Source organism: Solanum verrucosum, unplaced genomic scaffold, assembly GCF_900185275.1.
Source record: "Solanum verrucosum unplaced genomic scaffold, falcon-dt-bn FXZP01000205.1, whole genome shotgun sequence".
NCBI classification, from domain to species: domain Eukaryota; kingdom Viridiplantae; phylum Streptophyta; class Magnoliopsida; order Solanales; family Solanaceae; genus Solanum; species Solanum verrucosum.
Genome location: NW_026019950.1, coordinates 757,228 through 783,668, shown reverse-complemented (window position 1 = coordinate 783,668; position 26,441 = coordinate 757,228). Strand labels below are relative to the sequence as shown.

Below are 26,441 nucleotides of genomic sequence, written 5' to 3'. Positions count from 1 at the left end.
TACTTTATATATACATTTATATAAAATTTTATATTTTAATTATTATAATTTTTATATATCACTAAATATATTTAAAATTATAAAATTCAATTTTTTTTTTTTGATACGTCCTTAGTTAAAAAGATAAAATTGTTAAGTATTTCTTATTATCTGTGTTGTTCTCTATATTTGGGGTTGTTTGGTGCAATAGTGGGATATTCCGGTATATTCCATGAAGTAAGATAGGACGTTTTTCTTATATGAAGTAATTAGTTTCATTATTTTAGTATAAAATTATTTATAAATTAGTTAATATTTTGAATTAAATATGAAATAAAATTAATTTCAAATTTTATCATAAAATTATTATATTGATCTCATATACTTCATTTACTTCATATTACTTGATCTTTATACTCCCTCCATTTTCAAACTTAGCAAAAATCATGCCCATTAAAGAAGTTAATAAATATAATATATAGTTTACTGAATCATTCTCATCTAATACTCAAATGTTAATTTTTTGTTGTTGTGATATTTATTTTGGCATAGAGAAAGTATCAAACGACCTCTTAAAGTCTTAAGTAAGTTGAATAGGACAATGTTTGATAAGTAAATAAGAAATAAGTTATTTAGATTAATAGGATATTTGATTGACAATTTAGAAATATGCGTAACTGATACATATCTAAGTTAGAAAATAGTTTATTTAGAAATATGCGTAACTGATACATATCTAAGTTAGAAAATAGTTTATGTAGAAAATAGAATAACTAATATACGTATATGTGCATAAAATTAAATTTCATAATAACTAATCTTTATAATATTAATACATGTATAACTATATCCATGTCACCATGTGTATGAGCTACTAGTCAATAAAGTGGATGAGAAATCTGAGGTCGATTAGATGATTCTTCTCATATGTCATAATCTTGATTGACAAAGTTACAAATGCCTATTGTTGGTGATAGATAGTTAACAAATATACCATGAAATTATTAAGATATACGAAAGCTAACCTAAACACCGCGATCATAACAACTATTCACTTATTTCCACGGACATAACCAAACACAACCTACTAAATACTCCATAGTGGATACTCGATCCTCTACTATTTCTCCTATTTTCATTTTTTTCTCCCTCTCTCGTCATAGTATTATCCTTTTTGTGTAGACTCAGTAAAATAATACATCACTCCAAAGAAAAAGAAAAGTCTTGCCCTGTTTTTGCTCTTCTTTAATTCCTCCCAGCACACGATCTTTGAGTTTGGGTTTTGTTTTTTTGATTAATGGAGACCATTTAGAGTATCAGGTACAATTATTGATTTCCAATTTTTTTGCCCTGAAAATTCTATTGGCTCATATTGTGGATATATTGGGAATGACAGGACTGATCTTTTTTCTGTTTTGCTTTTTCACAGAACCCGAATTTGGGAAAAAGGGTTAAAGAAGAAGGAGAAAAAGGAGCAGTCTTGGGTACTGTGATACATAGTTGTTGCTGAAGGAACAATCATGGCCGTGGATGAGAATGGCTCCTTGAATCGGACGGACGATAGTGCTGTAAAGAATGATTCTGCTGCCGTCGATCAGAACGGTGCGCCACGGTCAACGATACCCAGTGATCAGGATATTCAAATGATGTCTGTTGATCATCAACCCCAGAAAACGAGTTTGCAGCATAAGCCTCAAATGGGTGTTTTTCAACAGCAGAAACAAAGCATCAACGGCAATGGAGTGATGAGTCAGCATAATTTTCAGACTCAGCATCAGAAAATGAACGGTGTTGATTTGAGAAGAAATGGAGGGGTTGTTGATGAGGATGAAGATGGGGAAGGGTTTAAGAAGGAGATGAGGGATTTGGAGGAAATGCTTTCCAAATTGAACCCCATGGCTGAAGAGTTTGTGCCTCCTTCACTCTCTAGCAACCACGGAGTAGTGCCAATCTCTCCTGGTGGAGAACAATTTGGGTTTGATGCTTTCAATTTTGTAATGCAAGCTGGACTCGGCGATGGAAATTTCAACAGAAAGGTATCTATCTCAGCACTTTTTCACTTTCCTAATTTATCATTTTTTTATTTAGTAGCTACTGGAAGACAGTTCAGTTGCCTTATGTATGTTAAATGTAATCCATAACTTAAGGTAGGAAATTTCATAATTGGTACTATATCATGCAAGAACATATATTGAGGAGGATACAGTTATTGAGGTCTAAAATAGGGAATATTGATGTTTCCTTCTGCCCCTATTGTCTAAAAAAAAGACAAATTTATCGTCTCTCACCTTTTGTAACCTTGTTTGTGATCACTGTCATGGAGTCCTGGCTAACAATTCTGGTTGAAATGCAATAGCAGAAGAGAAATGGCTATGGTCTTGGTAGGAGACGGACAAATGTCCGGACAAGCATGGCCCAACGTGAAGATGTTATAAGGAGGACAGTTTATGTGTCTGAAGTTGATCAACAGGTACTAAAAAGAGGGATATTCAGGGCACTGGGTACTTGTTCATTATTTATTCATTGGTTCACCTTTATCTTTTTTCAGGGACTTATTGTTCTTATTTTGTGTAGGTGACTGAAGAGCAACTTGCTACACTCTTTCTTACTTGTGGGCAGGTGAATATGTTTCCTGTTTGGTCGTGCTTCCGCATTAAATCATAATTTACAGCATTTTAAAAATGTTTATGAAATATTATGTTGCCATAATCTGTTTTATCCTTCATGTGCTGAAGGTGGTTGACTGTCGCATATGTGGAGACCCCAATTCTGTACTCCGTTTCGCCTTTATTGAATTTACTGATGAAGGTATATTGAACCATAATCTTTGGTTTGACATTTTTCATTTCTGGTTAAAGATCTTGTTATCTAACGGAGACATTGTCCCATGTATGGTCTGCAGAAGGTGCAAGGACTGCTCTGAGTCTTGCAGGAACTATGCTAGGGTTTTACCCTGTGAGAGTGCTTCCTTCTAAAACTGCAATTGCACCAGTTAATCCAACATTTCTTCCAAGGGTGAGAATTTGTGTATATTTTTGTATTTCCTATTTGTAAAACTGCCTCTCTACCTCCACGAGGTAGAGGCAAAGGTCTGCGTACACTCTTCCCTCCCCAAACCCCACTTGTTGGATTTCATTAGGAATGTTGTTGTTCCTTTTTGCAAAATTGCTGTTAAGGGCGATGAATGGATACCTCTCTGTTGCTAATACTGATTTTTTTTTTTTACCTTCGGCGTGGATATGTAGTCTGAAGATGAAAGGGAGATGTGTGCAAGAACTATATACTGTACAAACATTGATAAAAAGGTAATTTTGGGTTTGTAATCATTGTTTCGCATGGTTGAAGAGCATCTATGGAGATATTGCTTTATGACTTGTTCATTTGTATGAAATAGGTTACTCAAGCAGATGTCAAGCTCTTTTTTGAATACTTTTGTGGAGAGGTTTGTAGCTTCTCACCTAACTCTTCTGCAAGTGCTTGTCCTAGTTAAGGTACTTACTCTATGTGGTTTTCTTCTCTAATGCAGGTTAAGCGCCTGAGGTTACTTGGTGACTATCATCATACTACTCGTATAGGTTTTGTTGAGTTTGTTATGGTAACTTCCATGAGCTTTTCTTGGTTTTGCTGTCTGATATATCATACTGTTCTGGACATTTACTTTTTTCTACTCTTACGAACTAATAGAACCTCCATTCAGAATGTGTGGTCTTTCACTATCCTTGTTTGTAGTTTAGCATTATTATGATGTGATTACTTATTTGAGTCTTTTACATTCAGAGTGTAAAAACATCAAAACGTAAAAACATCAGTTTTGTCCCGTTTTGGCTTTCATGTGGATGAACTAAGTTCTTGGAAGTAGTTTGTCCACTTGTGTGAATTTGAGATAAAGTTAACATAAACTGAATTTGATTCGAAGCTTTTCTCCCCTTGCTTGTTGGAGTGCCAGTCTAAGCTTATGTTGTTATCTATCTTCGTCACCAGAAACTAATTCTAATATTCTTAACTAGATAACATGAGCTATGTGAGCATTAATATCTCTGGTAATAATCTTCAGAGGCAGACCTATCCTATGGGGAGGGGGGTCACAGGCACCTATTAACCTCGGAAAAAATCCTGTATATATCCTGAAGTATGTAGATATATTTAACTAGGCACCCTAATACAAAAATGTTAGAAGGGGTCACTGATTGATGGGGCTCCCTAGCTTTGTCCTTAGGTCCAGTGACTTATTTTGATCCTAACTGTAGCCTACCCGATTTTTCGCTGTGTTGTACGGCTTCTTGTAGCAAACCGTATTATTGTTTTTTGTTGATTTTTCCTTCTTTAGTTCCCCCCTTTCGTTAGCTTCTCTATTTTTTTCTTGAGAAGGTAACATATTCCCGTTTATAAGTATAATCCTCAGCAGAAAACCAAAATATGGGTGTTGGCATCAATAAGCTAAAATTGCAGTCCTTAACAAATTATTCCGATAATTTAAAACATCTAAAATTGAATCAAGATCATCAATATTCTGATTTACACCAAAAACTAAAAAGGAGATAATGATTCATCTTTATCATTTGTATAGGACTTACTTGTATCTTCGAAGAGTCTTGAATTCCTTTCCTTCCACATTGTCCACCAAATGGTTGTTCGAACAATTTTCCATTTGTCTTTGTATGTGGTAAGTCCCCCCCTACCCCCCGTTCCACCTTGAGAAGAGTTCCGAAGTTCTTCCTGGCATTCCCACCTAATACCCCTGAGATTGATGAGCAAATCCCATAGTTAGCTGGTCACTTTACAATGTAGAAACAGATCGTTGGTGAATCAACAACATCTTGAGCAAATTTATGTTTTCCTCTTCCTTAGATTTTTCTAAGGACAGCTTCTCTAGCTACAACCAAGTAAAGCAAGCTACTTTATATTGTATCTTTATTTTCTATAAATGCTTCCAATGCATAGACTGTTTTGGGATCTTACATGGTTCAGATCTATATTTGTTGAGCCGACCGTATACATTCCACTGCTATGCTTTTGTTAGCTAAGTATATCTTACCCCCCCCCCCCCCCCCTTGTAGTCCTTTGCATTGCTCCAGATTTAAAAAAAATCAGAATCCACTTTTCTTTTTCTTTTCTATTGATTTAATCCGTACCTCTAAAAGTCCCAACTCACTTCTCTGTCCATGATAGAGATTAGAAACTAAGGAACTCTTTCTCCAATTGAAAACCGAGCTTCTCTCTCTCTATCTCATATTACCAGTCCCAGGACCGCAACCCACCACCAAAAGTATCAATGTTTTTTTCCGAAAGACATAGGTATCACCTCTAGTTCAAATCCTAGGTCTACCTATGATCTTTACTATAATTGAAATGTTGTGGTATGAGAAAGGTCCCTCATCTGCAGTTCAGCTCAAACTGTGGATACAATGTACAATGTTGTTGTTACATTTTTTCTTCTTCATCAAAAAAATGTAACAACAACATACCCAGTGTAATCCCAAAAGTGGGGTCCGGGGAAACTGTGGATTCATGTGCTTGTGTTAATTTCTCAATAGCTAATGCACATGCTTTTTATTGGATGCTTCGTTGTTAGAGTAATAGAGTGGATGACAAATATTGGATATGGTACCCACTTAACTGTTCGGTAAATCTTTGAGGTATATAGTTGTGTAGTTTGAGTTGCTGGAAGGAGAGGGGTCCCTTGGTCAGTTTCATAATAAACAACTCCAATACAAAAATTCACATAACTAGTACATATAAAGTATACAATAAATAGAACTCTGTGTGATGAATGTAATCTTTGCATAACTAATTCAATTTTGGTTTCTACTGTAAAATCATAATTGATTGAATGTTTGATTGATTTAGGTATTAAATTCAGCATTACTACTACTGACATAACTTCTATAGGCAGGGGCGAACCCAGGATTTGAAGATAGGGGGCTCTAGTAAGAGTGGCCTCAAGGGTAAGGCTAGGAGTGGTTAAGGGTAAGGTTAGCAAAGCGCCTTGCTTAGGCCTCCAAAATTTTGAGTCCCCAATAAATTTTAATAGTGAATATTATTATTTTATTTCACTTTAACCAATATTGAAAGTTATAATTAATTTTTTTTTTTAAATTAAAAGAAGAACAATCAACTTTTTATCAAGAATATTTTAGAATTTTGAATAAATAACTCAAACCATCAGCCCTTAAACCATGCCTTACAGAATCGACGCATTTTCGTTCCGAATCTAGTTTGAGGATATTCATTATCATTAATATCCGGTTGAGAAGGCCCTTGTTGAATATAGTGTCTTCTCACTTCATCTCGTATTCGTATTCTAGGGCTATATTTATCCATAGATATTATTTCTCCAGGATCCGGTTTAAGTGATTGTAAATCAAACTCATCTATAAAACGTGAAGAATTGTCTCTAAAACTAGCACTTGGTTGAGAAGAATTATGTTCGTCAAAAATCTATCCATTTCAAATCACAAGAATCAACAACAAATTCTTACAAAAGCAATACGCTTGTAAAGAAGAAGTCTTATATTTTGTTTAGAATTGTGTTAGGGCTTTTAGTTGTTTTTAATTTCAATTACGAAAGGAATGGGCCAGATGAGATGGCCAAAAAAGGTGGTTAAGAAAGGGGGCGGGGTGAGGTGGCAAAAACGAGTTCTGATAAAAAACAATTTTTTTAAAAGGTTAATTGTAAAGAAAAAACTGATTTTAAAGTAAAAAAAAAATAATAAGCCTTCGCGGGATTCGAACTCGTGTGATCGCGGTCTGAAATGGCGACTTTGACCAGTGCGCCCAAGCAAGTTTTTGTTATAAGGGTGCACAATCAACTATATTATCGTTTTATCAACTATCTATACATATATACTGGGATTTTTTAAAAAAGTTATCGGGTGCATGTGGGTCCGCCTCTGTCTATTGGAATCTATTATTATTTTATGTGGAATTTAATGTGGTGTTGAAATGTGTGACTCTCTCATCTCAAAGCTTAAGTTGTTAGAGAGAGCACACTTTTATTTACTTAATTATATTTTCAAAACGCCCCTTCATGTGAGTGTGGTTCTTTTTTCATGGCCAAGCATGTGGAAATTCTTTTTTGATAACAGGTGGTAGTGAAATTCGATCCCTCTACCCCTCTACCTCTACCTCTACCTGCTTTGATACCATGTTGAAGTGTGTGACCATCTCATCTTAAAGATTAAGCCGTTAGAGAGAACACTTTTACTTAATTATATGCTCAACATGTGGAACAAAAATGCATTTATTAGCAATATCTCTATAAAAATATCTACAAAAATGCCTTGAGTAAGATAAATCCTATTTATAATCACTTACCATACAGTAATAATTTTTTCATTAATATTGGATAATAATTATTTAATCATTTATTGACGAGATACAATCTTTGCATTATTATCCACCACATAACAATCCTTGTATTATAATTCTTGCATAACTAATGTGTGACCAAAGGACCCTCAATTCCTTAACGAGGATGAATATGGAATATTTTTGTCTTTCAGTGTTTTAGTTATCCAGGATACATATGGAAGGTCTCAGAATCACTAGATTTGGATAAACTGGATGTTCATTTAAAAATAAAAAAATGAATTACCTTATGGAAGAATCCCGGCGACACTAAGCAAAATTAATCATATATGAAATGGTTCCTAGACAGCAGGAAAACAGAAGTTGCCTGTGTTGTCGTTTTGACTAGTTCAACAGGCACGTGGTGTATTTGACAGCTAAGGAGTTTCTGCCAGTAGATTATTAGCAATTCACAGTAATGTGGGGTAAATAAAATAGCAATCTCGGTGTTTTTACGGCTGCCCAGCTCGGTCTGTTCTGCATCTCTCAGTGACCAACTTTTGAGTTGCTGTTTCATATACTAAATATGTTTCTGGATGTTGCTTTGATGGGAGCCCTTAGCCCCTTACAGCTTTATTATGTGGATTCTGTGCTTCTTGATCATTTAAATGAAACTGGAAAAGAAGTGCTCTATACTTGGTACTACTCTGTGAGATAGTATTGTTTTAAGTAGATCAGCTTTACAGTCCAAACAATCTTCACACAGGAGAAAGTACTACTACTTTAGTACCTGAAATGTTGTGATATCTGGTTCCCATGACAAAGTATCTCTACATACATGCATCAAGCTATATGATTATTTTTCTGTTCTAAAATTGCTCTTGACCTGCATGCTATCTCCTCATCCACCGTATTCATTGAGAGTGGATATAGGGAACCATATAAAGCTTCTATTAGTCTCTTTGGTGTGGAGGTTCTAGAATTGAACCTTCTCACAACACTATCTCTAGGTTGTGGTTGCAATCTGCATCTAGTTCTCCTTGATGCATTGCAAGGCTGTTTTCTGTTGCCTTAACACCTCCGGAATTTATATTCTGAGGTGCTTTAAGTCAAACAGGAGATTTCTATAGTGTCACACTTTCTGTTTTTGGATAGAAGAATGACACACTGCTGTTCGCCTCCTCCTTGGATTAGCTGCAAGTGCAATTTGTTTCAAGGTGGACAATTTTGGCTGTGGCAATGACAAGCTTTGTTGATGTTATACTTAATCTTTGTCTTGACCTATTCTTTGTCGTCTTTGGAAGACTTATTTCTAGGCTCTGTTGCCTTGCTTTAATTGGACATACATGGTCGATTTATCTCACATTGCTCTTTACTCGAGATTAGTTTGCATTAGTCTTCCATGTTATGATGTCATTGGATCGTTACCAAAAATCTGTGGACTCCTCATGATGTAATGTCATATACTTGATGAAATTTGAAGTAGAAAAGTTTAAATTCCTCCATTGTACTGCTTATTTTGTTTGTTTACCTTTCCCTCAAAGGAAATTTAGCGCGTGGCATTGAAGGCTATTGCTTGTTTAGTATAGTTTCATGATGAATTTTCTGATTGTTGCAGGCAGAGAGTGCCATTGCTGCACTGAACTGCAGTGGTGCAATCCTGGGATCTCTTCCTATAAGGTTTCTCTCTGATTCCAGTAGACTTCATGCTGATGCTTCTTCTATTTTACGGACATTTCCTTAAATCTTTAACTATTTCCATACTGCAGAGTAAGCCCATCAAAGACTCCTGTTCGACCCCGTGCTCCTCCTCGCTCGCCTGTGCAGTGATATATCACTCTGCATTCCTCATCCGATCTTATTATATCTAAATACATACGTAGATACAGATACCATGGAGTACCTCGTGGTATTTGTCTTTTAGTTTATTTGCATTACTCAGCCGGGCATCTCTGACCTTGTTCTTAAGCTTGCACTGTTGGCTGGCTGGCTGGTTTATGAGTTCGTATGTTGATGTAGTTTAAGTTTGGTATATTTATGATCCTCTAGGCAATGCCTCGAGTACCATTACTGACTGATGTTCTAACTGTGACATTGATCCAATGAGTTCCTTGATATTCGGCTATCACACATTGGTTTGTGTTCTCGTGTTTTGCTCTTCCTTTCTTCTCTGAGCAAGCTGTACTTTAAAAATGGCGTTTATGGTGGTGTCTGAGTTTACACGATTCATCTCCTCGTTCCACATAACAGGATGATTATTCAGCGTATTAACTTGTTTGTTGGCCTGAATGTGTCCTTTCAAGAGAAGTAAGAAAAGACTAGCTTTGTTAAATAAGAAGGCTATACCGTAGTTCCTTGATTATGAAGATGTCAAGGTCTAAAATATATTGTAAAAAAAGAAAAAGAAGACATAAATTCCTTTAGTTAACGTCTGATTCCGGACCTACTTTATTCTTTTGGAAAGAAAATGTCCCTTCACTTCCATATTTGCAGAATTTGTCATCATAAATTCTAAGTCTTCTGCATTTTGTACTGCTCCATTCATTGCGAAAATCAGCATTACTAGCCCAAGCAGCTCATAGTATCAGTGCGTACTTCGTATCATCGGTCATCCCTAATAAAGTAGTGACAATTTGTATCGAAAATACTCACTTTAGTAAACATGTATAACAACTACAGAGATAATGCATAGTCTTGCGTAGTTAAATATGCAAATACACAAACATTTATATGGGAATGCCAAAATTTCTGAGTGAATAGGAGAGGAGCTTAGGATCAAGTTTCAAAATTTACTAAGAGAAGAGCTTCTATTTATTAGGAGAGGGAAATATTAGATTAGAAGAAGGAATAGAAGAGGAGCATAGGATCAAGTTTCGGAATAACAAAGAGAGGAACTTTTATTTACTTTTACTTATACTAGAAGAGCTCAGGGCAGTCGGTCATTTGACCGATTTGCCTTTCTCCTCAAATTTCCTTAATATATTATGTGTTAAAAATTACGAAAAAATAGTACTATATATTATAATACTAGATGGGGGAGGCCCGTGGCAAGCATGGGCCCAATAGTCAAAATATTATGCTTGTAAAAATATTAATACTAATGAATGAAGGGTGATACCTTTTGCAGAAGATGAATAATATCATATATTATATACTATTAGAAATATTTAGAATATGTACAACATACATTAGTATGATGCCAACTTGAACGATCTGCAAATACTAACTAATGTAATACAACCAAAATAATTACCCTTACTTAGAAGAGTGATATAGCAGATGTTTCAGTTTTGATATATAAGATTAGCATGTCATTGTTTATCATATGTAGAGGATACAAATTGTGCAACAAGCTAAGAAATGTCTGCTTTATAGTTTATACTTGGATCCATATGTGACTATTTAACACGTGTTTGCTCTTTAGTTCCTTATTTCTCTTCATCTTCTTTCGGGTAGCCCCATTTTGTATTCACAAATTTTTCTGGTGCTTCTCTCTCTTCTTCACTCTTTGCATGTATCATCTCTCTTCTTGTGTGCTTGAAGATTTTGGGGCGTCACACTTTCAAATGAAGTTGAGACGGTTCGCAACCCTATTGTCATTTCCTCTTAAACTATATATCTTGAATTTCACTTATTTAAAGAAAAAGTTGAACAAGAAATTTTTAAAGCAAAACCTATCCTACATGCATAATGACATAAAATGTGAAAACTTCTTCATAAAATATTGTGTGTGTCAAAAATACAGATAATAACTCATTAAGGAAATGAATATTACCTAAATCATTTCCAAACATCATTAGTCTCCTATTGTATGTTCATCCTCTCAATTCCACAATTGTAATTATGAATATGATAAACTATGGTGTTTTGGTATCGTCTGCCAGTCTGCTAATAAATCAGAAGTTGCAATTCAAACAATACAAAAATAACGGAAGAAATTTAGATGATACTAAAAGCATAACTTCTATCTAAGAATAACTACTAAATACTAATACAACATCATCCAAAATAGAACACTATGGTTCCCTACAAATCTTAAAAGCTTGAAAAGGGTGTGAAATTGTACTTGAAGGCTTGAAAATTAGAGAATCTGAAATCAATCATTTTCCAAAGCAGGTCTGTTTCTAGAAGTTGACTGTTTTTCTCGGTCACTTGCCTCACTCAGCAACACAATTGTTTAAGCGAGTGAGGATCCAAAAGTTCTAATTGGCAAGTGTATGAAACGTTTTTGAATTAGAGAGGAGTCAAATAGTACTTCCAGGAGGACGAACAGCTCATTCACGTTTCAAAATTCCTATTGACATTGATGAGAATTTCACTTGCAATATTAGTAAACAGAGTTCATTAGCGACTCTAATTCAAGATTCAAAGTTAATTGTTTGGGATGAGCCTTCATATTTTCCCTGTTGACACGTGTATTGTTATTTAGTTTGTAAGCAAACCACGTGCACTCCTGAACACCGCCACAAAAATTGTACTATGTGCTGGGATATTTTAGTCATTGAATAAAAGTTTTAATATTCCAGCCAAGTAGTATGTATGCAAAATTTCCTACCATTTATAAAAATTACAAAAATCTCCTCTTGAATACATCCCTCCCATTATGAATCATGTTCATACATAGTTATGTATCCCATACATAAATGGATCCAACACAACAACATAGTAGAAACAAATGTATCCAACAATAGAGGAATGTATCTGACACAACAGAATCAGTAGAGATCAATGTATCCGACAATAGAGAAATATATGACACAACAACGGAGTAGAGACCAATGTATTCGACAGTAGAGGAATATATCCGACGCAACTGAATCTTAAGTAATGTATCATTTGCAATGTATCTGAGAGCAATGAAAATTTCAAAATTATTGTAATTAAGAAGACTTCCGGAATAGGATGTAATTAGCACGGTATGAGATTTCTCTATTTTATACAAATTTTAAAGAACATTTTACCCATCAATTTTCTTTTCTCTTATTATTTTACTCCTATATTATATATTTATTACCCTTATTTAGAAGTGACACTTCTAAAGGACTAACACAGCTTAAAATAATTGTACCTTGTGCTGAAAATATGATGAGACAAATAAGGGCAGTTTTGGTATTGTGAGATAATTTCATAATTCATAATTCTATATCCTCATGTTCATTTTGTTAGTTTAATATTTCAGATGAGTTGAATTTTTCAATTCAAATTTCAAGAAATTGTATCCCTAAATTATGTATTTTCACTTCAAAACTTCTAAATGCAACTTATAAGTATAAAGTATTAAATATTAATCAAAACTTAACATTGTCAATTTTGCTATTCTAAGTTTGGATTTTTCAGTTCAAAATTTAGAACATTATTATCCTAAATTTCAGTTTCCAATTCAAAACATCATGGCACTGTCATAAATATTAGTTTTCCAATTTAAAATTAGTATATTATATCCTTATGTTTGGTCTTGAAATGTTCATCATGTAGCTCAAACTTGATGATTTTACTACCAATCTTCCAACTTGTATATCTATGTTCAACAATAATTATATATGTACAAAATAAGGCTACAGAATAAGGCTTAAAAGGAGGAAATGATTCAGACAATGATTGGTTCACATATAAGGTGAAAGGACGGCCACACTGGTTGAGGTGTAGAGGAGGTGGGAGTGAATAGATTATAATTGAGAAGCCAATAGAGAAGGTGATGTGGCACCTCTCTATTTCTTGACCTTTTTTTTTTATTTCTTTCAATTATTTTTTTTCTTGCAAAATCATCTTCTTAACTTATACCTCTTCAATTATATAAATTCTATTCTTAAATTAGAATTAATAATATTCATAACTCCCAAACCTTTCATATTCATAACCTCTCAAGCCTTTCATATTTGTAACCTCTAATTATTTAATGTAGAAGGTTATATTAACACTATAAAATCACCCTAAAATTGTGTGTTATATTGTAGTGATCTTCAATTAGAGAATTAGTTGTAGACATGTTACAATATTTTTAAGCTTTAAGGTGCATTATCTTTTGGAAATATGATTTCATATATTACTTTTAATTAGCAAGTAAGGCTAATATGTCAAACGATATTTTTGTTTCTTTTGGATAAATTATTTTGGTTTGTTATTTTTATGATTCTCTTTATAACCATAAAAATGGAGATTCATTTTAGGAGTAATAATTTGTTATTATTTTTCTTGACTCTTGTATATAGGATGAAATGAAATCATCCAAAGATGGAGATTAATGGATTTTTAGCTATATAGATTGATTATTCTTTATTTTTTTAGGTGCTTAAGAAGTAATGTTTCTATTATATTATTTCCTTTTGGATTATTTATGTTTTGTCAAAAATGATTATATGTGTAGGAGGACTTATGATTAAATGTAATTTTCTCCTTATTCTTTATCTTTTTCTTCTTTTGCTACATAATTTTATTTTACAACTCTTTCTTTGTTGAAATCATACATTTAATATTATTTGTTTGTGTTCGTGAAGATATAAATCTTGGGTTTTTTTTTTAAAATTATTTAATTTAGGGAAAAGAGTCTGATATAACCCTCAACTTTGTCATTTGGAGCTGATATGCCCCTCGTTATGATAGTGGCTCATATATACCCTTACCGTTATACAAACGGCTCACATATACCCCTACCGTTACAAAATGAGCTCACATATACCCTTAATTTAACGGAAGTGAAAAAAATAGTTTTAAATTTATATTTTTGACTTTTAAATTTAAAAAAAATCATGTAGGGTATATATGATCCTTCTAGCGAATTTCAAGGTATATTTTAATCTTTTTTATACATAAATTATTTTTTGAAGTCTTTGATTATCATTTTTTGAGTTTCTTATTCTTATTTTATTTTTTTCTTTCGTTCGTTAGTGTAAAGAGAAAATTTTAAAACCAATTTTTTTGTGGCTATATTATAATTTAACACAATTTTTTTCGACTATATTGTTATTTAGTTTTTGTATTGAAAAAAAATTGGGACATCTATAATAAAGTTTACCATAATGAGGGGTATATCATCTCTAATTGATAAAGCTAAGGGGTATATCAGACCCTTTTCCCTTTAAATTATTCTCTTTAGACCTCTATGTAATTCTTAGATAATTTGATTATATTATATTGATAACACTCTTCAAAAAAATTATTTCTTAATGTAAATTCATATCTCACTTTTTTGTTGATAATAGTAGTTTATTGTGTTTGTGGGCTATAATATTTTAAAACATAATAGCATGAAATGAGTCGATGGATATTGATATGCTACTTAAAGAAATACATACATATACTTTCATAGTTTGGTGAAACAATTTTTACTAACAAAAATGTAGAACATGAAAATGAAAAGTTAATTTATAATTTTGAAAATACAGTTGATTTTATTAAAAATAAATTATTTATTAATGTGTAAAATTGCAGTCTTTAAAATTTTCATTTTTGTTGCTTTTGAGGAGATTTCAAGTTGTTTATTAATAAGTGAAGTTGCAGTCTTTATATTTTTCATTTTTGTTGTTTTCCAGGAGTTTTCAAGTTATTTCAAAATTGCGTTAATTTATAATTTTGAAAATACAATTAGTTTCTTTGCTTTCTATTTACTTATAATAGAATATTTGTCTCAATAACTCTATTTTTATTGTCTTCATTTTCTATAATTAATTTCTTTATTAGTGTAAGAATGTACAAATATAACTCCTATTATGTTACATAATTTATTATATTGAATGTAATATTTATTTAAAACGTGAAATATACTTTTTAATATTTTTGTGTTTAAGCCAAGCAAAATTAAAAGAAATAGGAATTTGTATGTGTAATTTTTTTGAATCTTGTTTGCATAGTTAATTCTCTTTTTTGTTATGTTTTATGTTTATTTTTGAATTTATTTTCTTATAATCTTTTGTTTTCCCAATATAAGTTGTCCCAAAAAGTAACTGAATATCTGAACTTAAATATAATAATATATTAAGTTATGAAAACTAACTAATTAAGATTATTATTTTTCATCATTTAAATATGTAAACTTATTTTTATTTAAAATGCTTTGTGTACAACTTGGTAGTACCGTGTTCGTCCTCTAAAGTGTCACTTCTAATAAGGAGTAATATAGTAGTATTTTTTAATGTTTTATCGTAACGATAAATAGGGTTAATGAGAAATAGTTTTTTTATCTCTAAAGTAGAAGAGATGAGATCTCTTTGCACTTTACCATCTTCAGATTCTACTTTATAAGACTACACTAAATATATTTATTATTGTTGTTGTTCACTATCACAAACAGAGATCTTCGCTACCGTGAGCCAATTAAAAAATTGTGTTAAGTCCCCACGCATCTATAAACTTGGTCCAATCTGATTGGCTATTCAATATCTTTCACTTTTGTATAAATACCTATACTATAGTTCTTTCTCATCAAACCACGTCTACTATTTAGGCAAATTTTATTTTCTTGATTTGCCTACCACTGATTTCTTCCATTGCTTTCTAAATTTTTATTTAAATCTCTGTATGGTTATACATTTTTTCTTTTTAATGGTTTTCAAATTTTGTCATCTGATAGTGAAGAATTTATCGTTCAAATTTCTTTATTATTGAAATTTTGTTGTCTGTAATCACCATTTGTTTTTTAGGGTTGTTTTGAATTTAAAACAAAAGAGTAAAATCTAAATGGGTCTACAATACAATTCCTAGAAATTCAACTTGAAAAATTATGTTAAAAAATGGAAAATAAAAACTGAAATAAATTTAATTGAGAATTATCCTCCGTCTGTTCCATTTTATGTGACATTTTTTATTTTTCGAGAATCAAATAGTTTAAGTTTGACCGAAAATCTGCGCATGGTATCTTCAATTTTTTTAAAATGAAATTTATATATTTGTAAACTACGTAAATATCAAAGTATTATAAGTCACAATAATTAATAATTCAAAATATTTTAAAGATCTATAAAAAATTTAATATCAAAGATTAACTAAAGAGAGAGTAAAAGGGGAGAATGGAAAGTAGAAAAAAAGGAAAAAAAAACCGAATATATAGAGAGAAATTGAGGAAAAAAGTCAGAAAAGTAATTCTTCATATGGGTTATTGTATATATAGAAAGACACGTGTACAATTAATGAGGCACAATTAATTTTATAGTACAAATTTGAAATGTTTTGTGTACAACTTGGTAGTGCCGTATTCGTCCTTTAAAGTGTCAACTCTAATAAGGAGTAAAATGAGTAATAATAATAATTCTAATAAGGAGTAATGAGTAATAATAATAATTGCAATGTTAGTCCTTGTAAGTAATGAGTAATAATAATAATTACAATGTTAGTCCTTGTAAGTAATGAGTAATAATAATAATTGCAATGTTAGTCCTTGTAATTGTCATTTATAAAAGTTAATGTACAATTCTTTTTGCACGTTGTACAACTAATTCAATGCAGTCAAAAGTTAATGTACAAAACTCTATGCATGTTGTACAACTACTTTAATGCAGTGTTAGTCCTTCTAAGTCTCATTTCTAAATAAGAGTAATTTAGTATTTCTTCGTTTATTTTTCATTTTAGTATATCATGTATTTGAAAATTATGAAAAAAGCAATATTATAAATTACACAATCAACAACTTAAAATATTTAAAAATACGTATAAATAATTTGATTAACTCTCGAAATTTCACCTATACCTATATTATATAGTAAAATTGGGACAGAGAGAGTAACATATATTATTTGAAAATTACCTTTAAAATACTATAAATCACAATAATTAACAACTTAAAATATTTTTAAAATATATTAAAAATTTGATCAACTTTCGAAATTTCACTTATACCACATAAATTGAAACAGGGAGGATAACATATATTATTTGAAAATTATGTTAACTAAGAGTATCATAAATCACAATAATTAACAACTTAACTCCCAAACTTTTAAATGTGCCACATATATCACAATAATTAACAACTTAAAATATTTAAACAAACATATTAAAAATTGATCAACCCTTAAATTATCACATGTGCCATAGATTTTTTTTTTTTTTGAAAAGTACGTTAAAAATACTATAGCAATAATTAACAACAAAAAATATTTAAAACTTTAGTTGATTTTCTTAATTCTATAGGTGTGACATAAATTTAAACAAATAAAGTAATATGTATAGAACCTGGCTTGTCCGGGCTTTTGTATCTAGTAGTTAAATATGCAAATACACAAACATTTTTATGGAAATGCCAAAATTTCTGAAACTCAATTTATAAAAAATATAAAACTAGTAGGCAATATGTTTTCAAAAAACTATTATTAGAATAGTAAATTTTCCTAAACTGTGCAAATAGTTAAAAGGAAAACTTATCCCCCAAAAAGTTACATATATCTCAATCTCCAAAGTTTAAGGGAATTAATGTGAAAAATATTCTCTCTCTAGTTCAAATTATTTTAGCAATTGTGACATGTATCATGAAAAAATTGTAGTAGTAAATCTGTACTAAATTATCGATATTGTAGAATTTTTTGTCCAATTGGTTTTTAGATGTAAATGGAAAACTCACATTGTTGCGTAGAATAAATTAATGCCAAATGTATGATACCTGGTTTATGTACGTATGGAAATTGGAAAAACCTTGCAAATTACATATACATATTTTATCTTCTTTTTTTTTTGGTTAAAAATATACATATTTTATCATTGAAGTGTAATACGACTTTAAAATGATGATGATAAATGATATATCACGTGTAAGCCATGAAAAAAATAATCTAATTACTTAAATGTCACCTTTCCATTCATAAAAATAATTTAATTTTAAAATTCATCTTTTAATCATAACTATGATTTGTAATCATAAAAATATCTAAAATATTTCTTAGATCATTAATTTTAAAAGTTTTTTTTTTTTTGTTAAGTCAATAATAACAAAAATTGAGATGGATGGAGTAATAGGAGTATGATTTAGGGAAAAAAGTTTGAAATATATTCGAACTTTGATCGAAATTGCTGTAACAATATCGAACTTTGGAAAATATATTTTACCCCTGCACTATTTAATAGTGTATTTTAAAGGTATATATGTGCCCACGTGGACATCATAAATATTGCATTATTATAAATAGTAACGTGTCCACGTGGACACATATATACTTTTTAAATACACTATTAAATAGTGCAGGGGTAAAAAGTCCTCCATAAAATTTCATATCGTAACAGCAAATTCGACCAAAATTGGAGTATTTTTCAGACCATTTTCCCTATGATTTATGAACATTGTAAACTAGGTAAGGTTCTTTCACACTTTATCTATTTCAATTCACGTGTTCAACATTTTATATACTCATTTTGTTTCTTTTTAGTTGTCATGTTATGTTTTTCGAGATTTAATTTGACTTCATTTTAAACTAAATTAAATTATATTAATTTGATATTTTAAAATAAAATTTAGATTTTCAAAAACTATTTGAAACATACTATAAATTGCAACTTTTTTTGTATCAATATAATGAAAAAATACATTTTATAATATTAGTTAAATGTATATCGATTGATTTTAAAAAAAAGGAAAACTATGACAACTAAAAATGAACGAAAGGATAACGTCATTAAAACACAAGATCTAAAATATTTTTAGGAATTATAACATTAATTAAGATTATTATCACGTTAAAGATAAAAAAGAAGAAGTATTATGTTTGTCCTTATCTACTGTAATAAAGTCCAAAAAAACAAAAAAAAAAACATAGGCGTGGCGAAACGGACCATCCGAAGAAGCTCGTCTGTTTTCTCTATGAGCTAAATTCTTCGTCTCTCTCTCGCGTCATCACTACAAAGTAAAATAATTTTTTTGTTCTAGTTTCCATTTTCCCAGCTCACCATCTTTGAGTTTGGGTCTTCTTCTTTGATTAATGGAGTCCACCGCTTAGACCAGCAGGTACAATTATCGATTTCCTTTTTTTTTTGTGAAAAAATTTATTGGCTTATTGTGGAAACTGTGATGTTAAAACCACAGATTGATAAATTGGGAAATGACAGAACCGATCTTTTTTTTGTTTGGTTTGGTTTGCTTTTTGACAGAACCCGAATTTGGGAAAAAGGGTTAAAGAAGGAGAAAAAGGAGCAGTCTTGGGTACTGTGATACATAGCTGTTGCTGAAGGAACAATCATGGCCGTGGATGAGAATGGTTCGTTGAATCGGACGGATGATAGTGTTGTAAAGAATGATTCCGGTGCCGTCGATCATCAGTCAAATCAGAACGGTGAGACACGGTCAACGATACCTAATGATCAGAATATTCAGATGATGATGTCTGTTAATCATCTACAACAGCAGCAACCCCAGAAGACAAGTGTGCAGCATAAGGCGCAAATGGGTGTTTTTCAACAGCAGAAACAAAGCATCAACGGTAATGGAGTGATGGGTCACCATAATTTTCAACATCAGCATCAGAAAATGAACGGTGTTGATTTGAGAAGAAATGGAGGTGTGGGTGATGAGGTTCATGGTGGGGAAGGGTTTAACAGAGAGATGAAGGATTTGGAGGAAATGCTTTCTAAATTGAACCCCATGGCTGAAGAGTTTGTGCCTCCCTCACTCTCCAGCAACTACGCAGTAGTGCCAACCTCTCCCGGTGGAGAACAATATGGGTTTGATCCTTTCAATTATGCAATGCAAACTGGACTCGGCGATGGAAATTTCAACAGAAGGGTATCTATCTCAGCACTTTTCTGTTTCCTAATTTGTCATGTTTTTCATTTAGTGGCTACTGGAAAACGGTGCTTATGCAAATGTTAGGTTCTCCAGTTTGATGTTTGTTCTTCTTTTGGTTTCCTTATGTATGTTAAATCTAGTTGATTACCGACAGTAGGAAATTTCATAGTTGGTATTATGCAAGAACATATATTATAACAGAGCTAACATTCTCACTCTTTAGTAACTATTTTGCCATATGCATCTTCTTGATGCCATTTAAAATACTACTTAATTCATTTAAAAAAAAAGGAGGATGTTCAATGTTTCTTTCTGTCGCTGTTGTTTTAAAAGGACAAGTTTATTTTTTGTCCGACACTTTTTGTAACCTGGTTTGTAATGAATCATTGTCATGGAGTCGTGGCTAACAATTCGGTTGAATGCACTGGCAGAAGAGAAATGGCTATGGTCTTGGTAGGAGAAGGATGAATGTCCGGACAAGCATGGCCCAACGTGAAGAGGTTATTAGGAGGACAGTTTATGTGTCTGACATTGATCATCAGGTACTAAAAAGAGGTTACTCAGGCACCGGGTACTTGTTCATTATTTATTGGGTTATGTCACCTTCATCTTTTTACCGTGGGACTTATTGTTCTTATTTTGTGTAGGTGACTGAAGAGCAACTTGCTACACTCTTTCTTACCTGTGGGCAGGTGAAAATGTTTCCCGTTCGGTCATTTCTCTGCATTCAACCATAATTTATAGCACTTTATAATATGTTCGTGAAATGTTTTGTTGCCATAATCGGACTAACCTTAATGTGATGAAGGTGGTTGACTGTCGCATATGTGGAGATCCCAATTCTGTACTCCGTTTTGCATTTATTGAGTTTACTGATGAAGGTAAGTTGAACCACAATCTTTTGTTTGACAATTTTCATTTTGGGTTAAAGTTGTTGTTGTCTAACACTGACATTGTCCCATGTATGGTTTGCAGAAGGTGCAAGGAGTTCTCTGAGTCTTGCAGGAACTATGCTAGGATACTACCCTGTGAAAGTGCTTCCCTCCAAAACTGCAATTGCACCAGTTAATCCAACTTTTCTTCCAAGGGTGAGAAATTGTGTATACTTTCTGTACTTCCTTTCACAAATCGCTGTTGAGGGTGATGAATGGATACCTCTGTTGCTAATTCTGAAATCTTTACCTTTGGCACTGATATGTAGTCTGAAGATGAAAGGGAGATGTGTGCAAGAACTATATACTGTACAAACATTGATAAAAAGGTAATTTTGGGTTTGTAATTCCTGGTTTACTTGGTTGAGGAGTATCTATGGAGATAATGCTTTATGACTTGTTCAATTGTATGACATAGGTTACTCAGGCAGATGTCAAGCTCTTTTTTGAGTACTTCTGTGGAGAGGTTTGTAGCTTTTCACCTGACTTGTCTGAAAGTGCTTGTCCTACTTTAGGTCCTTACTCTATGCGGTTTTCTTCTTTAATCCAGGTTAAGCGCTTGAGGTTGCTTGGTGACTATCATCATTCTACTCGCATAGGTTTTGTCGAGTTTGTTATGGTAACTTCCATAAGCTTTTCTTGGTTTTGTTGTCTGATATATCATACTGCTCTGGACTTTGGCTTCTTTCTACTCTTAAGAACTACTAGAAACTCCATTCAGAGTGTGCGTTATTTTACCATCCATGCTATTAGTTTAACATCATTATGATGTTATTACTTGTTTGGGTCTTCCACATTTTCAAAGTATAAAGAGATTTGTTTTGTCCCTTTTTGTATTTTATGTAGGTGAAGCAAGTTCTTGGTAATAGTTTGCCACTCATGTGAATTTGAGATATTGTTGACATACACTGAATTTCGGTTCAAAGTTTTTCTCCCTTGTTTACTGGTGTGCCTGTCTAAGCTTATGTTGATGTCTTTGTGACCAGAAACTAATCCAAATCTTTTTAACTAGATAACATGAGCCACGTGATCATTACTTTTTGTCGGGTAATAAACCTTACTTATGAGAAAGGTCCGTCATTTGTAGATCAGTTCTAGTTGTCGATATTATGTGGTGGTGTTTATTACTCAGTATAGCTAATGTTCGTGCTTGTTATTGGATGCTTCATTGTTAGAGTAGTAGAGTGGACGACAACTATAAGATATGGTACCCACTTGTTGTTCAATACTCCCTCCGTCCCATTTTATGTGAGGTACTTTGACTCGGCACGAAGTTTTAAGAAAGAAAGTAAGACTTTTAAAACTTGTGGTCTAAAATGAATGATAGAAATTTGTGTGGCTATAAATCATTTCATTAAGAGTAAAATGGACATTTTAAAGTTAAATTGTTACTTAATATAGAAACGTGTCATTCTTTTTGGGACGGACTAAAAAGGAAAGTAATATAAATTGGGATAGAGGGAGTATTAATGTTCGAGGTATTTAGTTGTGTAGATTGAGTTATTGCTGGAAGGAGAGGATTCCTCATGTCAGTCGCACAAAAACCAGTCCCAATATAAAAATCCGCATAAATACTAGTTACAAAGTATAGCACCCATGGATGGATGTGGCCTGGTGGTCAAGGAAGTCGGCTTAGAACTATGAGGTCTCAAAGGTTCATATCCCAGCAGTGACAAAAGAAACTAGGTGATTTCATCCCATCTGTGTTTTCTGTCTTTGCTGGGACAAAGAACACTCGCAGACAAGAAGACCCCATATTCACCCTAGATTAATTCTGCACAACTAATCTGTGAGCAAAGCACTCTTATTTCCTTAAAATCTTTTTGTCTTTCTATGTTTTTGTTATCCGGGAAACATATAGAAGGTTTCAGAATAACCAAATTTGGATAAACTGGATACTTGTTCTAAAAGTTGTAACTGGACTACTTATAGAAGAAATTCAATGATACTAAGCAATATTAATCACTTATATAATGTTTCCTTGACAACAGGAAAACTAAGTGGCCTGTATTGTTGTTTTGATTAGTTCAATAGGCTTGTGTTATATTTGGTAGCTAATGAGTACATGCCAGTGGATATCTTATTAAGAATTCACAGTAATGCGGGGTAAATAAAATTGCAATGTCGGTGTTCTTGTTGCTGCCCATCTTGAGAAGTTTTGCATCTCTCAATGACGAGCTTCTGAGCTGTTGCTTTGCTTGGGGATCATGGATATAATGCACATTTATAACTGTTGCTTTTATGGGAATCATTGCAACCTTTACTATGTGGATTCTGTATGTATTGATCACTTTAATGAAGTTGAAAGGGAAGTGCTTTATACTTGGTACTCCTCTGTGAGATACTATTGTATTAAGTAGATCAGCTTTACTAATCCAAGCAATCTTCACACTGGAGAGAAGTATTACTCCCTCAATCTAAAATTATGAGGCACCGTTTGGATTTCGAGAGTCAGACTTCCAAATTTTGACCCTGAATTCGGACATGAAATCTTTAAAATAATCTTTAAATGAAATAGACAATTCAAAATATTCGCAATGCATATGAAAATATTCCTGATCAAAGAAAAACTCAATCGACTTTCGAAATCTGAAAGGTGCCATATAAATTGGAACTGGGATGGAGTATTATTTTAGAACCTGAGATGTCGTTAAGTCTGCTTTCCATAACAAAGATCTTCAATAGACATATCTGATGATTTTTCTGTTCCTCAGTTGTTTTCATCTAGCATGCTGTTTCTTCATCTGCGGCATTCGTTGAGAGTGGATATAGGGAACTATAAAAGAGGTTCTATTAGTTTCTTTGGTGGGGGTTCTCGATTTGAACTTCTTTACCACACTCTCTAGGTTGCGGGTGTAATCTGCATCCAGTTCTCGCGTTGATGTATTGCAAAGCTGTTTTCTGTTGCTTTTTAACACACGTGGAATTCATAATTGTGCAGTCTTTTAAGTCAAATACGCCCCCTCCCCCCCCCCCTCCCTCTCATTCCAGTGATGTGACACACTTTCCTTTTTAGTTAGTTTCAAAATTATTAAGTTCACACTTTCTATTTTACACTTAATGAGAAGCTTTGATTACTACAAATGTTACGGCATGTATAAATCCCGAAGTATCAAAGTTTTACAGCCACACAAAGGCTATAACATATTTAAGGCCAGAAGTTTCAAAAGTTCATTTGTTTCTTAAATCGTGTCGATTCAACTATGGCACTTAAGTTTGAACGGAGGGAGTAGGAGATTTCTCTAGTGTCACGCTTCCTATCTTTGGATAGGAGAATCCCACCGCCTTCTTCTTGTGATTAGCTTAGGTGCAATTTGTTTCTAGGTTACTTCTTGCTGTGGCAATGACAAACTTTGTTGGTGTTAAAGACCTCATTCTTGCTTATTCTTTGTTGTCTTTGGAAGATCTATTTCTAGGCCCTTGCTTACATTGAGGGAACATAGATGATGTGAATTTATCTCACTCTGCTTCTTACTCGAGATTAGTTTGCATTGGTCTTGGATGTTATGACGTCAATAATTGATACCTAGAATCTTGACTGCGGATGTATTTCTAAGTAGAAAATTTTGAATTCCTCCATTGTATCGCTTATTATGTTTGTTCCCTTTTCCTTAAAGTGAAGCATTTCACGGCTATGCTGTTTAGTATAGTTTCATGATGAATCTTCCGATTGTTGCAGGCCGAGAGTGCCATTGCTGCACTGAACTGCAGTGGTGCAATCCTGGGATCACTACCTATAAGGTTGCTCTCTGATTCCAGTAGACTTCCTGCTGATACTTGAACTCTATTTTACTGACATTTCCATTAATCTTGAAACTTCTTCCATTCTGCAGAGTAAGCCCATCAAAGACTCCTGTCCGACCACGTACTCCCCGCTCGGTGGTGCAGTAATATATCACTTTGCATTCACCATCTGATCTTATATTTAAATATATACGTAGATACAGATACCATCGAGTACCTCATGGCGTTTGTCTTTTGGTTTATTAGCGTTACTCAGCTGGGCATCTCTCACCTTCTGGATACTCGTTGTTAAGCTTGGCTGGTTTGTGAGTGCTTATGTTGATGTAATTTAAGTTTGGTATGCTAGCTATTATGTCTCTATAGGCAATGAATGCCTCGAGTACTAATACTGCTAACGGTGACTTCGTGATTTCTGAGCAAGTTCCTTTGTTCCATATAGCAGGATGATTATTCAGCCTATTAATTTCTTACTTTCCCAAATGTGTTGGTCATTATTTTTATGTCTTGATGGTTGTAAATTGTAATTTGCCAGAAAACAAGTCTCACAGCAGCCTTGTTAAAGACGCACTACTTGTTTTATATTTATATTCCAACATACATTTTACACAAGGTTACAAAAGAACCGAAAACAAGAAAAGCTTGGGAGTTGTTAATTTTAGTTGATTTGGACATCAACCACCTTCTTCTCAACTTTAGTTTTAGGAATCGAGATGAAAAGAACTCCATTCTTCAATTCCGCTTTGATTTTATCCTTCTCAACATTATCCGGGAGACTTAAACGAGTGTCATAAGAGCTATAATTCCTACCCCATGAGTGTTCATCTTTTCCGCCTTCTTCCTTTTTGTGTTCGCCTTTAATAACAAGCACGCCATTTTCTACCGATACTTTTACATCTTCCTTGGACAGCCCAGGCATGTCGAAACGCATCTTGATTTCGTTTTCATCATCATGAATGTCCCAAGGAGTGCGTATTTCCCCTGCTCCTGATGCTCTGTTTCTTCCTGGAAATGTCATTGTATCCTCGAATAATATGTCCATAGTGTCTATCATCTGCCGCATTGTTCTCATCGGCGACATTGGATCTAACACTCCTGTTTGTCACATGAAACAGTTGTCATTACTAAACGAATTGAACAAATTAATTAAATGCTGCTACTACTAGTATAGTACCCTTGGATGGCCTATTTATTTAGTTTGAAATTTGAATTGTGTCATATAAATTGAGATAAATGAAGAAAGCAGCAGAAATGAAATGGAAGGAGCAATGAGACTCACCAAAAGGGGAAACATCAAAAGCCATCCTCGTAGGACGGCGTTCGACAGCAGTGCCTTGGTTGTTTCCTCCTTGAGCGCTGCTGTGGTGTACGTCGACTGATGTATCTTTGTTATCTCCGGTGGCCTGAGCTACCAGCCTAGTCATCGGCCTTCTCATGGACGGAATGAAAACAGAGCAAGGTGCAGCTACATTTTTGTTAATCCTAGAGGTTCCACCAACACTGACATTGGACGCTAATGGAGAAGATGTAAGAATTGTGCAAGCCATTATTACTCTTATTTATTAGAAAAATAAAACAAACTAGAAAGAAAAGCTCGATCACAGGAAGTGGATATCTTCTTCTTTGTGAATGATTTTCGTTGCTTCAGTAGTGCAATAGAAGGAGGTATTTATAGAGAGAAGTGAGAAGAGTGTGGAGGAATCGTGAAAGTTTTATTTAGATAAAACTCTCAAATGGTGATTGCTACGGTTTTCTCGATCAATCTCCTCAGCTTTCTTCGGCATTCTCGAAACATCGCATAT

At 33.1% G+C, this 26,441-nt stretch overlaps 4 protein-coding genes across 5 annotated transcripts in view; 2 read left to right on the top strand and 2 right to left on the bottom strand.

Annotated features, from left to right (window-relative positions):
• LOC125813773 (60S acidic ribosomal protein P1-like) overlaps nucleotides 1-26,441 on the bottom strand; it is a 102,801-nt gene that overhangs the window by 38,523 nt on the left and 37,837 nt on the right. The window lies entirely within an intron of this gene.
• On the top strand, nucleotides 1,439-9,396 carry LOC125813744 (polyadenylate-binding protein-interacting protein 12-like). Of its 2 annotated transcripts, none has more exons than XM_049493210.1 (10): nucleotides 1,439-2,015; nucleotides 2,339-2,449; nucleotides 2,554-2,598; nucleotides 2,715-2,787; nucleotides 2,882-2,994; nucleotides 3,225-3,284; nucleotides 3,374-3,421; nucleotides 3,506-3,574; nucleotides 8,885-8,946; nucleotides 9,036-9,396. In XM_049493210.1, the coding sequence occupies exons 1-10, from the start codon at nucleotides 1,500-1,502 to the stop codon at nucleotides 9,094-9,096; spliced, it is 1,158 nt and encodes a 385-aa protein (XP_049349167.1). In that variant the 5' UTR covers nucleotides 1,439-1,499; the 3' UTR covers nucleotides 9,097-9,396. The 2 variants fall into 2 exon arrangements, with proteins under 2 accessions (XP_049349167.1, XP_049349166.1); XM_049493209.1 differs by having other exon boundaries at nucleotides 2,336-2,449.
• Nucleotides 19,384-25,251, top strand: LOC125813743 (polyadenylate-binding protein-interacting protein 12-like). The gene is made up of 10 exons (XM_049493208.1): nucleotides 19,384-19,963; nucleotides 20,398-20,508; nucleotides 20,614-20,658; nucleotides 20,775-20,847; nucleotides 20,942-21,054; nucleotides 21,168-21,227; nucleotides 21,317-21,364; nucleotides 21,449-21,517; nucleotides 24,578-24,639; nucleotides 24,732-25,251. Exons 1-10 carry the CDS (start codon nucleotides 19,421-19,423, stop codon nucleotides 24,787-24,789), a joined length of 1,182 nt encoding a protein of 393 aa, XP_049349165.1. The 5' UTR covers nucleotides 19,384-19,420; the 3' UTR covers nucleotides 24,790-25,251.
• Nucleotides 25,198-26,271, bottom strand: LOC125813759 (small heat shock protein, chloroplastic). Its single transcript, XM_049493230.1, has 2 exons — nucleotides 25,919-26,271; nucleotides 25,198-25,734 (listed from the first exon to the last, which is right to left on the bottom strand). Exons 1-2 carry the CDS (start codon nucleotides 26,184-26,186, stop codon nucleotides 25,298-25,300), a joined length of 705 nt encoding a protein of 234 aa, XP_049349187.1. The 5' UTR covers nucleotides 26,187-26,271; the 3' UTR covers nucleotides 25,198-25,297.

Bases quoted from the DNA above. Each gene is read 5' to 3' on its own strand.
- LOC125813744 (XM_049493209.1), top strand. From the start codon at position 1,500: ATGGCCGTGGATGAGAATGGCTCCTTGAATCGGACGGACGATAGTGCT. The intron at 2,450-2,553 runs GTACTAAAAAGA...TATTTTGTGTAG, and splicing joins TGTCTGAAGTTGATCAACAG to GTGACTGAAGAGCAACTTGC. The intron at 2,599-2,714 runs GTGAATATGTTT...CATGTGCTGAAG, and splicing joins TCTTTCTTACTTGTGGGCAG to GTGGTTGACTGTCGCATATG.
- LOC125813743 (XM_049493208.1), top strand. From the start codon at position 19,421: ATGGCCGTGGATGAGAATGGTTCGTTGAATCGGACGGATGATAGTGTT. The intron at 19,964-20,397 runs GTATCTATCTCA...ATGCACTGGCAG, and splicing joins ATGGAAATTTCAACAGAAGG to AAGAGAAATGGCTATGGTCT. The intron at 24,640-24,731 runs GTTGCTCTCTGA...TCCATTCTGCAG, and splicing joins CTGGGATCACTACCTATAAG to AGTAAGCCCATCAAAGACTC.
- LOC125813759 (XM_049493230.1), bottom strand. From the start codon at position 26,186: ATGGCTTGCACAATTCTTACATCTTCTCCATTAGCGTCCAATGTCAGT. The intron at 25,735-25,918 runs GTGAGTCTCATT...TGTGACAAACAG, and splicing joins TTTTGATGTTTCCCCTTTTG to GAGTGTTAGATCCAATGTCG.